The sequence below is a fragment of the Sciurus vulgaris genome (assembly GCF_902686455.1).
Source record: "Sciurus vulgaris genome assembly, chromosome: 8".
Taxonomy (NCBI): domain Eukaryota; kingdom Metazoa; phylum Chordata; class Mammalia; order Rodentia; family Sciuridae; genus Sciurus; species Sciurus vulgaris.
In genome coordinates, this window is record NC_136468.1 from 96,129,668 (window position 1) to 96,141,906 (window position 12,239).

Sequence of the window (12,239 nt, forward strand, 5' to 3'; positions counted from 1 at the left end):
TATGCAAAGTAACTGAAAATTAGAACCCCGGCCACACCCCTTCACCGGGGTATCTATGACTAGAAACTTCCTCCTTAACCCCCAGCCTGAGGTTGCAGTGCAGGGACCTGCTCATTTCTTCCAGAGGGGTGTCCCCCACAATGCTGGTCCCCTCCCCATGAGTTCCACAGCTCCAATTCCCCTCTCTCTAGTTCCCAACAGAAGAAACTGAACTCTGCATCTTCTCTCCCTACCCTGTCCCTGCCATCTGACCCATGGAGCATTATGCCAGCATTAACAGTTTACTTAACTCCCAGGTTAAAATTCAGACCCTCTTTCTGGATGCAAGGATTGCATCTGCCCTGAAAAGCCATCCCTAATCACAAACCCAAACAACATTCAAATGTACTCCTCTGCTGAACACCTGCCAGTTCTAATGTTTTCCAATAACACACACATATACCAAAAAAAAAAAAAAAAAAAAAAAGCAATGAACATCTTGAAAGCCAAATCTCACACGCAGGATATCTTTTCAAACTTTTGCTGATTGAAAAGGTAAGCACTCATTCAGTGTTGAGTTAAATACCAGGCACTCTTCTAGGGCTAGGGATGTAACAAATGGGCACAAATACTCCCCAAACTCAAAGGCCTTATATGTTGTGGTAGCCAAATAGAGAAACAAATGTAAACTACAACATCGTTAAATGCAAAGAAAACGGTTCTCCCAGGGAAAAGCTTTCCTAAGGGAACTGGCAATTATGCTGATGTCCAATGAATGATTAGTATTAATGAGACAAAGAAGGGACAGACTATGTTCTGAGTAAAATGAACAGCAATTTCAAAAGTCCTGGAAGGGGAGAGTGCTGAATGGAAGACCAGTCTAACTAAAACAGAAATTAAGAGGGAGCTCAGATTTAAAGGCGGCAAGGGCCACCAGACCTTTCAGGATTTTGTAAATCATGTTAGTCTTATCTTGATTCTAAGAACAACAGGATGACAATGAATGATTCTGCACATATTTTGAAAATTGGACACTTGCAGGAAAGGTCCTATGCTACTTTACATTCCCCTATGGCTTCAATACCAAGTATCATCTTACCAATTTGATAGTAACTTCTAAATACTACAGTACTTTGCTCCATCCCCTGACCCAAGTGTTTATTACCCACTTCTTAATTGGGTGTTTTTTGGTTTTGTTCTTTTTAACTGGAACTCAATTTTTTTTTCACCAGACCGGAGACATCATTTATTAACTTTTCAATCTTTTTTTTCCTATTTGCCTTTAAATTATAAATCCTAAATATTACATACACAGCAATCTTTTCTTTTAGGAATTCTGCCATAAAGGTATTTTCTTACCCCAATATTATGTAAGTATTTTTTTATATTTTCTATTCATATTTCCATGGTTTGATTTTCAGTCATGATGTTTTCTTTGACACGTACAGATAGAAGCCAATTTTTTCTTTCCAAAAGGTAAACCCCTTGAAATGTTACCTTTATCACTGTAAGTACACAACTTACAGAATAATTCATATTTTCTTAATCTTCCACTGTTCTGCTACCTAACCATACATTCCTATGCCAGTACTACAGTACTTCCTTCATAATTTTACAATGCATTTCATGTGACATAAAGTTTTCCCATCCACATTTGTTTGATTTTAACTGGCTATCCTATAAAAACCTCGCTGCTTTCTTATAAAATAGTACATTGGCTTTTACAGGGATTTTTAAATAAAGTACCAAGGCTCCAGAATACCTAAGAATTAGGAAATATCCATCAGAAAGGAAAAGAGGCAAACATGACAAAGACTTCAGCAACCCTTCTAAACAACAACTGAAGTTTTACATAGATTTGTGCATGTAAATAGGTTAGTTACTGAAAGTTTGAACAAATATCCCATAAGACTGTTTACCATAATTCATAATTGACTTTTTATTTAAAAAATTACAGGGAGCAATTTCTGGCATTTTTTTTTTTATAAAAGTACTGCCTGTATCAAACATTTTTTATCACTGTTAATTCCACTGAAGAGCTGCCCTTTTTTTCTTTTTAAAGTACTAATTCCAACAGATGGGATACATGCCCTTAAAATAGAAAGTTTCCATCATTTATTCAAATGTCAAAATTAAGATTACTGACAAGTTTATTGCTTTATGGCTGGGCAAGATGCTACTAGCACATTTTAGGTAAATAATATTCTTTATTAAAAACTATGAGGTCATTCTGTTTAAAACTTTCAGGATAATTCACAGAAAATAGATATATTTATTCAAATTACACACTGAAGGGCTGGGTAACTAGCTATAGACATTTATAGGTGAAGCAGCTCTTTAAAGAAATATGCCCAAGTAAGTCTGTCTTGATACACTACACATAATCGAAATGAAAAAAAAAAAAAAAAAAAAAAACAAATACCTGGAAGACCAATATTGTTATGCTATGTTCTGTTAGGATCTTAAAAAAAAAAAAAAAAAAAAATCACACATTTAGTAGTCCGTTTGTGCTTAAAATATTCATATGCATGAGGAGCTTAAAGAAAAGAACACCTCTGTACATGATGATCAAAAGAAAGTTATAAATTTTTTTTGAAATTGCACTGTTATTTAAACCACTTTCCTAAAGTCAGACCCTCCTTTGCTGCAGGCACAGTTTTTCAGGTCTAATTGGCAACCTGGGGAGGCCCCTCTGGTATTAGTGACGTAAAGAAGGTGGTGATAAAAGACCACGCTGAGGCCATTAATCCAGGCCTTTGAATTGCATTGGCATCTTCACCTCCATCTTCTCCACTCTCATCTTCAAGCCCATCATCCATAAGGCGCTCCTTTTAAACAAAACAAGAAACATACTCCTGAGTGATCTGAACCACTAATATCAACCCACAAATGAAAGAGAGAGTTAAGTTCTTTTTGAAAATAAAGATTATGTGCATTTAATCAAAAATGGTAAATACATGGTCACTAAAAATCTTTGGGAAGTCCCAAACTGATAAATTTGAACTTATATACACTTGCATTTGGTGATCAAGTTTATAGGGGGCAACTGCTACAATAAATTCTTATCATGTGCATAATTTTTTTAGGCTATTTTCAGAAAGAATGTTAGTCCTTCCCACTTATTTTCAATACATGATTAATTCAATATTGTATTCTAAGTTCTCCCCAATAAAACCACAATTTATATGTTTGCTTTTCTTCATGTGCCATTCCACAAATATTGACAGAACAGTCAAGACTCTTTCAACATGTTGATCCCACACAGTGCTAAGCAAATATCTGTATTTAAAGTCTGCCAAAACCTCAATAACATACCATTTCTTCAAGTTCTAAGTTGTTTGCATTTTGCCCATCATTGTTAACATCAACATTGTTGGGAGCCTGTTGCTGACCTCCTTCTTGCCTAAAAGGAAACCATCCAGCTTGGTGTCTGTTCAATATAATACAGAAAAGAGAAAGTAAGTTGAAACTGTTTTTAATTGTAACATTATAAAATATTAATGTCCTACAAAAGAAAAATGATTCAAACAAATAAAAAAACCAAATCCCTCACTTCAGGCCAGGAACTACCCTTCTCAAAGCAATGACAGCACAACAAAACTCAATTCAAATCTAAAAGTCTACCATGGGCTTAAATGGCTCTATGTGAAATACTAAGAGAGATCAGGAGTCACAAACCTTTTTTTGGCATTTTTCAAAATGAAATATAACCAGATATTTGTTTGCTCCTTGTAGAGGAGAGACAAGGAGAAGAGACAAGGAAAAGAGTCTACTTATCAAAACATCTGACGGGGAGATAGCTCAGTCGGTAGAGTGCTTGCCTTGCAAGCACGAGGCCCTGGGTTCGATCCCCAGCACCGGAAAAAAAAAAAAAAAGAAACTGGCTCAAAACATCTGACCTGTATTTATAGGACCTCCTACTGGTAACTAAATTAAAAAGAACGTGTTTATGCAGGAATACATCATACATTTCAAGTTCTAAATAATTAAAAAGCCATGTCTCATTGAATTCACAATTTTTATAAAACACAATAAACAAAAACTGATTCTAAAATTCTGATATTCTTACTCAACACAGCCTGTCCCTGCTTTTGATATAAAAATACGCCAGATATCTGAAGCCCAATATTCAAAACCCTTCGCTTAACATTCAACCCTTCTGACATACCCTGTGTCAGATTATACACTGAACCATTTTAGAAATTAGTTAAAAGAACCCACAAAAAATTCATGAACATCACTCACAAATAAACCAGTAGCATGGCTCCCATTACCATGATAAACCGACTAAAAGAAGAATAGAAGTAAACAATGCTAAGGAGAATTGCAGCTCGTGAGAATGTGTACATCCAGTCTAGCCAGTCACGATTGAAGTCTTCTTCGTTTAGCACTGGACCTCCCTGTGCATTCATTTGAACATTCTCATTCATGGGTCGATTTTCTTGGGCCACAAGGTTTGGGGCTGGTGGGGGTTCTTCTCCAGGAACATGTGCCAAATTTAGAGGCTGTGATACAGCAGGCTGGGCTGGGTTAGCAGTTGATGTGGCCTGAGCTGAAACTGCAGCTTGACTAAAACATTCACCAGGGGAAAAAAAAGAAAAAGAATTCTTTAAATGAACAAAAGCTTTACCATACTGTACTTTTCTTAAGATTCCTAAGGAATTAGGTATTCTTCATGAACCTAATATGAAACATCACAACTCCTGCCCCACATTTTTTAGGCAAGTACAAATTCCAGTAGAAAAGCAGAGCCAAGATTGATGGCATGTGCAGCTCAGGAAAGGATTTTCTCTCAGTCTGGTAGTCAAAGATGACAAGGGAGAAGTAGAAGAAATAAGAATAGCCACATTCACCACTCTTCTCTTTCACTAAATTACCTTATAAACTAATGATAAGTTATCTCTTCATGTAGATCTGTGCCATTCAGTGAAACTCTCTTAAGTCTTCTCTTCTTGAATTTATAAAAATGTTTTACTGGAAAAAACATCTGAATACTGGTAAATGTAATCAGGGGATGGAGAGAGGAGTCAAGGCTAGGTTTCCCTAATGTGAACTGGAGGTGAACCATTTTTTTTTTTCCTTTAGTCAGATAATTTAAAATAAAGTATCTGCTGAGATGTTTGTGAATTCCTTCTCATAATAATTTTGAACAACTGATTAAATACATAAGCAGATAAACCCCAAATCAACTTACTTAGTATAAAATAGAAAATAAAGCAAGTAACAGTGAATAACTGAAAAAAATGAACTCACATAGACTAACTTACTATTGCATATAATACTGATGAGCATACATCTGTTGCCACCACAACATCTGCAACGGGCTGAAGGCGGGATACACTGGGATTCCAGGTGCAACAGCTTGCCCAGGAAACTGGTTATCTATGTTTCTGCAACAAAGAAGTGAAGAAATAGTCTTTTAATGCTTCAAAAGTTAAAAAAAAAAAAAAACTTCTCTCAATTTTTATTTCCAAATTCAAGTCAACCATTAACAAAAATGTTTTTAAATAATACTGGAGAGCTGGGGAGATAGCTCAGCTGGTAGAGTGCTTGCCTTGCAAGCACAAGGCCCTGAGTTCGATCCCCAGTACCACAAAAATAAAAAAAAAATAATAATAATAATAATACTGGAAAGAAAAATACTTATTTTCAACATTCTTCAAATAAGGCCATGCATCTTACATAAGGTGACCTTGGGCCCAAGTACATAGACAAAGCACGTCATTCACAATATGTGTAGCAAACCCGAATATTTGTTATCTTCTCATTTCAGCATGTAAAGTCAAAAAATACTTTCACTTTAAGAACATTCTCCTTAAGAAACAAATCCCTAAACATAAACTTCATGACAAAATATTTTGAGGAATGGGGAAACCAGCCAAATATTTCATATTATTTTAAAATATAAAAAATATCAGCTAATTAGTTGCAAAATAAAAACAAACATTACAAAAATCTGTGAAATATTTTTAAAAAGCCAAGAGTAGCCTATTTGCTATGCATAGATATAAAGATGTGTGTGTGTGTGTGTGTGTGTGTGTGTACATACATATCTATATATATCTATATATATTGGGGTGTTCCTGGGGATTGAACCCAGGGGTGGGTGCTCAACCACTGAGCCACATACCCACCCACTCCTCTTTATTTTTTATTTTGAGACAGAGTCTAAGTTGCTTAGGGCTTCGCTAAGTTGCTGAGGCTAACCTCAAACTTGCAGTCCACTTGCCTAAGCCTCCTGAGTCACTGGGATTATAGGTATGTACCACCACACCTGGCTATGTATATATTTTTCAAGCTTAAAATTTTACAAACTCAGTAAGCTTGTGGAAGGCCACATTTAATTTCATTATGCCTCAGTTTCTCCATTTCTAAAATGGAGCTTAATAACAGAATCTTCCATAGACGGTTGTTATCCTATATTCCACAAATGTTAGACAGTTTGTTTTTATTCCTCATATTTCCTAACTCACAGCATGACTCTAAAATGTGTAACGTGAGATCTGTAGAAATTTGAATATATCTAGACAACTATGGGGATACACATATAAGTAAATGCAGAATTTGTGAATTTGCTCTCTTTCATATTACTTGAATTTTATCTTGGGCTGATATTAGTTTGGTCTCCCCAGAGTGAAATGAGTAACTAATGATAATTGTATCCTCTAAAAACCATTTATACATACAATTGTAATAGTTGATTATAAAGATCTAATTTAGAATAGCTGGGGTTGAGGGCTAAAACTTACCAAGAGGCTGTACTTTAGGAAACCTGGTGCTAAATAAGACACAAATATTCATTTCCATATTCTTCAATGTTCCCTATGTATTACCGGAACTTTCCTTATCCTTGAAGGAGTAATGGGAGCCAATAAGAATCTTCCATCTCCTGATTACAGCTTTCCCCCTACCTTCCTAAGCTTTCCTGAATACTCAATTAAGATGGAAAAGCAGAGAAGCCTCAGTTGCTCCCAGCAATTGACAAGTCCTGTATAAGAAGGGGAAAAAATAACCGCAACGCAACTCTTCCCTTAAAATAATGTGAATTGTTGATCAAACCTAAAGAGAAAGCCAGGGAAAAGAAATATTATAAAAAATTTCTACAAACAGGCATTTATAACAGGGAGCCGATGCATCTCTGAAAACTACCTAAAGCCAGTATAGCCAGTAAGATGGTTCCAAAAGGAAAAACCACTCTCTCCCCCTGAAAATACAGTGCTACCAATCTCTACTATAAATAAGAAACACAACCTCAAACAAATCTGTTACTTGAACTTGAAAAACGGTAAGGTTAACCTGTTCATTGTTTTTCACTCAAATTCTATAGCTTCCCACCTCATCCTATTGCAGTCCAGAACATAAGGCAATTATTGAACATATGTTGCCAAAATAAATGAACTCCCATAGACAATTGATATGCTTCCTTCCTTTTACTCCAATAAGTTAAAAACTACCAGCTGGGCATGGTGGGGCAGGCCTATAATCCCAGTAACTCAGGAGGTTGAGGTAAGAGGATCCCAAGTTCCAGGCCAGCCTCAGCAACTAAACAAGGCCCTAAGCTGCTTAGTGAGGTTCTGTCTCAAAATACAAAATTAAAAAGGCTAAGGATGTGGTTCAGTGACAAAGAACCTTTGGGTTCAATGCCCAGTACCAAAAAAAAAAAAAAGAAGCCACTGAACTATAGAACTGCTAAAATACCTTTGGGCTCAAGCTGGCATACTATAATTTTCAACCGTGTTTATTACCCTTCAGACAAGTTGATATACACTTAGCACTTTCCATAAAACAAGAAATAAATGATTTTATATTAAATTACAAGTTTTCTTAAAATATGTAAAAAGAGAAATCAATGAAACATTATATAAAAATTTAGTATATTTTGGAGGATGCATCATTAAACAACAGGAAAGAGAATAATCTGGTGCTAGAAAAGGTGATTACCAAGTTGGTGGTAGGGAAAAGGTAATTTAAATGTTTCACTTTTTTCCATATATTCAGATAAATTTCAAGTAGATTAAAATAATCTAGTAAAATAAAGTAATAAAGAGTTGAACCATAGTTAATCTAAAAGAAAACCAGAATTATTTACCAAAACTCTGGAGGAAGGACTTTCCTAACTTAAAAGTATAAGGAACAAATGGCAACCCCCCCCCAAAAAAAAAAAAAAAAAAATATATATATATATATTTGACATAAAAATTTAGAGAAAAAACTTAGAAAAAACTTTGCAATAGTATTTAGCATCATTTCTAAATACATAATTCAAAAACAATCAGAACAACAAATGCTAATTAAAACAAAGATAGTTTTTTGATTATTTGCAAAGGTAAAAAGACTAAACAAAAACATCTACTATTAGAAAATGGTAGAAGTAAAATCCAACTCAGTGCTAGTGACAGTAAAAACTGGAATAAGTCTTTTAAAAACAATTTTACAAAAGTAAGGACCTATAAAAATGTTCTCTTATATGCAATTGTCCAAGTAATTCTGTTTTTGAAAATCAGTTTACTCTAAAAGACACAAGGGCCTGGAATAGCATTTTTCAAGCTCTGAAAGAAAATGATGTCAACCAAGAATCTTATACCCAGAAAATCAGTTTACCGAAATATGAAATACAGAAAAAATTCACACCTCTGCCCTTTCAGTCTTTGTACATACTAACTAATGAAACTACCCCCAGCCCTAATAAAGTTTTCTATGGTATTGTGATTAAGTTTTTGAAGTTCACATCTATCAAATCTGTTATAGAGAACAGTAAAGTATTTACAGAAGAAATGATATGTCCAGGTTTTGCTTTAACTCTGACCCAAGAACAAAAAAAAATAAAGACTAATGGAAAATGGTAGTCTGTTAATAGTTGTTGAGGCTGGTTAGATACACTGATGGTCATTATAATATTTTCCAGGGTTTTTAAAAATATTTTTAATAGTTTAATTAAGTCTTCAAAAGTCAAAAAAAAATAGTGGATAAAAAATACTTTTTGACCTAATTTACATCAACAGGAATCGGTTCATTCAATTACAGAAATCCACATTATGGAATACTCTGCAACTATAAAAGATGGGGTAGCTCTTTTGCATTTATATAAAACAAGTTATCAACATATTTAGTGAAAAAGCAAGATGTAGTCTAGTATGTATAAAATAATGCTATTACTTATGTTAAAATACATGCATGTGGATGTTTGCCATGAACACATGTACCACAGATACACCCTTATATAAGGATCCCTGTAATAATGCAGTGGAAACAGCTAAGACTGGTTGCCTCAGAAGAGGGCAAATGGCTAACTAGGACACTCATTAATGAAACTCTTGTATACACTTTATTGGTTGTTAGTTTTTTTTTTTTTTTTTTTTCTTCTTAATGGTACTATGCACATGTATAAGTTGTTAGGAAACAGCTAAAAGAAATAAATTCCTGTTTGTTCTCCTTTCTAACCAAAGTATGTGTTCCTAAGAACACAGAATGGGCTTTATACATTATTGTATCTGTACATTAGCATGATAAATGTGTACTGAACAACTTTATATGAACAGCAAGGAAAAACTAAAAATACAGTACTGAAAAAAAGCAACTACTTAAACTAGTAAACTGTAAATTTCACGTAGTTTATTAACACTAAATGAAAATATGAAAGGTAAACAACACGGTAAAGAATTATAGCTATAATAAATAAACCCATTTAAAAGAAAAAGATTCTAAAAGGGAATACTAAATATTAAATACAGACTGAATATCACTTATCCAAAATCCTGAGAACAGAAGTGTTTCATATTTCAGATGTTTTTGTATTTGGAAACATTTGCATGTAATCAGATACCTTGCAATGGGAGACAAGTCTAAACATGAAATTCATTTATCTTTCATATATACTTTATACACATAGTCCAGAGGTAATTTTATATGATACACTTAGTGTGACTGCATTTTCATTGCAACTGATCACATGAGGTCAGATGTAGAATTTTTCACTCATGACATCGTCAAAAAGTTTTAGATTTTGGAGCTGTCTGGATTTCAAACTTTGTGATTAGAGATGTTTAACCTGTAGTCTCTAGATGATTGGATGAGGTAAATTCTCCCCTTCTTTTACTGTTTTTTTTTCTTTTACTATTTTTACTCTTTAATACACACATATTGCTTTTACAACTGAAAATAGTTGCTTTTTTGGCAAAGAGTTGAATAAAATAGCAGAACATAGGGGAAATGTAATTATTGGGGATGTGTAATATGTCTGCCTCCATAGAAAATGTCATATTCTTTATGCAAGGAAAACAATAAGAGAATAACCTGGTCCCTCCTTATGGCCCTACGAAAGTCACAATGAAGAAACCGCTGATACAGTCAGCCCTCAGTATCCATGAATTCTGCATCTAAGAATTCAACCAACCATAGATGGAAAATATTTGGGAAAAAAGAGGTACACCCATAGTGGACATGTACAGACTTTCTTACTTGTCCTCATTCCCTAGACAATAAAATATAACAAGGAGTTACAATGTCTATCATCTATTTCAATATTCTTTCCTACCTTTTCATTAGTATTTATAGAATCAAAATACTAATGATAGACAGTATTTTTCAGAAAAAAATACTGACTCAAATGATAGACAAAACAGTCACTTCAGCAAGACCATTACGAACATAGACTTCAAATTCAGATATGGATTTGAATTCTAGTTCTGGCACTGACCATGTCTGAATTTCAACAAGCTATATTATCCTTTAAGTTTTACTCTCCTCATCCATAAAATGGGAGAATAATGTACACCAACGAACAGGGTTGGTATAAAGTTTAATGAAGTAAGGCATGTAAATAAGTGCTTATTAATAAATTGCCCAGTCTGTGCTAATACTCAGTATTATTAGATCCTACTAGTTCCTTTTAGATATAGAACTGTCACAAATTTTCAACCTATCAATAAACCAACAAATAAGCAATTCATAAAACAAAACAGAATGCCACTTTTTCCTGTATCAAATTAAAACAAGGGCATTCCAATTTATCACAATAGCAAGTATGTGCACAGATATGGGGAATCGGGCTCTTCAACAACTGTTACTGGCAGAGTAATGTAGCATAACTTTTCTTTACTGGAAATTTACAATCTTCTTTTTTTTTTACTTTTTTAAAATTAAATTTATTTTTAACTGAAACACAAAACATAAAAATTGTATATTTTGATGGGATAACTTGATTGTTCCATACATGTATAAATTGTGTAAAGTTTAAATCAGTTTAAACATTTGTTTCCTCACATAAATATCTTTTACATATGACTGGAACTTCTAAAATCCTTATTTTTGGCTTTTTGATATATACAGTATAATAATTATTATCTTAGTCACCCTATATTCAATATACACTGGAACTTCTTACTTCTATCCATCTGTAAATTAGGACCACTTCTCCCTGTCTTTCCCTTTCCCTATACTCCCAAACCTATGGTAACCATTTTACCTTCAAATTCATTCATTCATTTTTTTTGAGACATTTGGGTTTTAATATTTTCCTGTTTTTTTAAAATCTTCAATCTTAAGCCATTAACGTTCTTCAAAAGCATTGTTGCTTTTAATGACCAATAATAATAAGTCATATATATTTACCTATGAAATGTTTTTACTACTGCAGTGAGTTTTGTCTGTAAACAATTGTCTAGATCTTAATTATTTAATTATGATGCATTCTGAGGAATGAAATGAATGGTTAAGAAGACAGAAGCACATTAAATTTACTTTTAAATAAATATGATTTTTCCCCAGAAGGAGTGAATTATATTAGATTTCTCCAAAAGTTAGAAAATGCCTATTTCACTTCACCTTTCACATCCCTAAATATTGACTGATTCCATTTCTAACCTTATTAAATTCTGCATTATTAAAATTTTACTATGTTATGTGACGTAGGGATGCTTATTGTACCTCCATTATGATTTGGGACCTTTGGCATTATAAAGTTTCATTATTTGCTCTTTTCATCCTCTTTTCCAAATTCTGATTTGTCAGACATTGAGATCTGAATGACTTTAACTTCTACTCTATTTATCTGCTTTACATTTACCCATGTTTTGTTTTTTGCTTCTATGAATAACTGTGTTGCAATGGTATCTTTTTATATGGGACATAGATTTTTGCTCTGTGTATCAATCCGAAAATATTTTCTTTCAAAAATGGGAGTTAAGGCTAAGTTTATTTGAATTTACTAATAAGTTTGACTTGATGGGTTTCAGCTGTCATATTATTTTATGTTCTACTTG

General features: G+C 33.6%; 1 protein-coding gene across 1 annotated transcript in view; it reads right to left on the reverse strand.

The window, feature by feature from the left end:
* Positions 1-1,893: 1,893 nt before the first annotated feature.
* HERPUD2 (HERPUD family member 2) overlaps positions 1,894-12,239 on the reverse strand; it is a gene marked incomplete at its 5' end in the record, with an annotated part of 38,905 nt that continues 28,559 nt past the window's right edge. The window contains 4 exons of the mRNA XM_079150594.1: positions 1,894-2,807; positions 3,295-3,409; positions 4,225-4,548; positions 5,247-5,369. Coding sequence (XP_079006720.1) covers positions 2,646-2,807; positions 3,295-3,409; positions 4,225-4,548; positions 5,247-5,369 — 724 coding nt within the window. The 3' untranslated portion in view covers positions 1,894-2,645. The remainder of the gene's footprint in view (positions 2,808-3,294; positions 3,410-4,224; positions 4,549-5,246; positions 5,370-12,239) is intronic.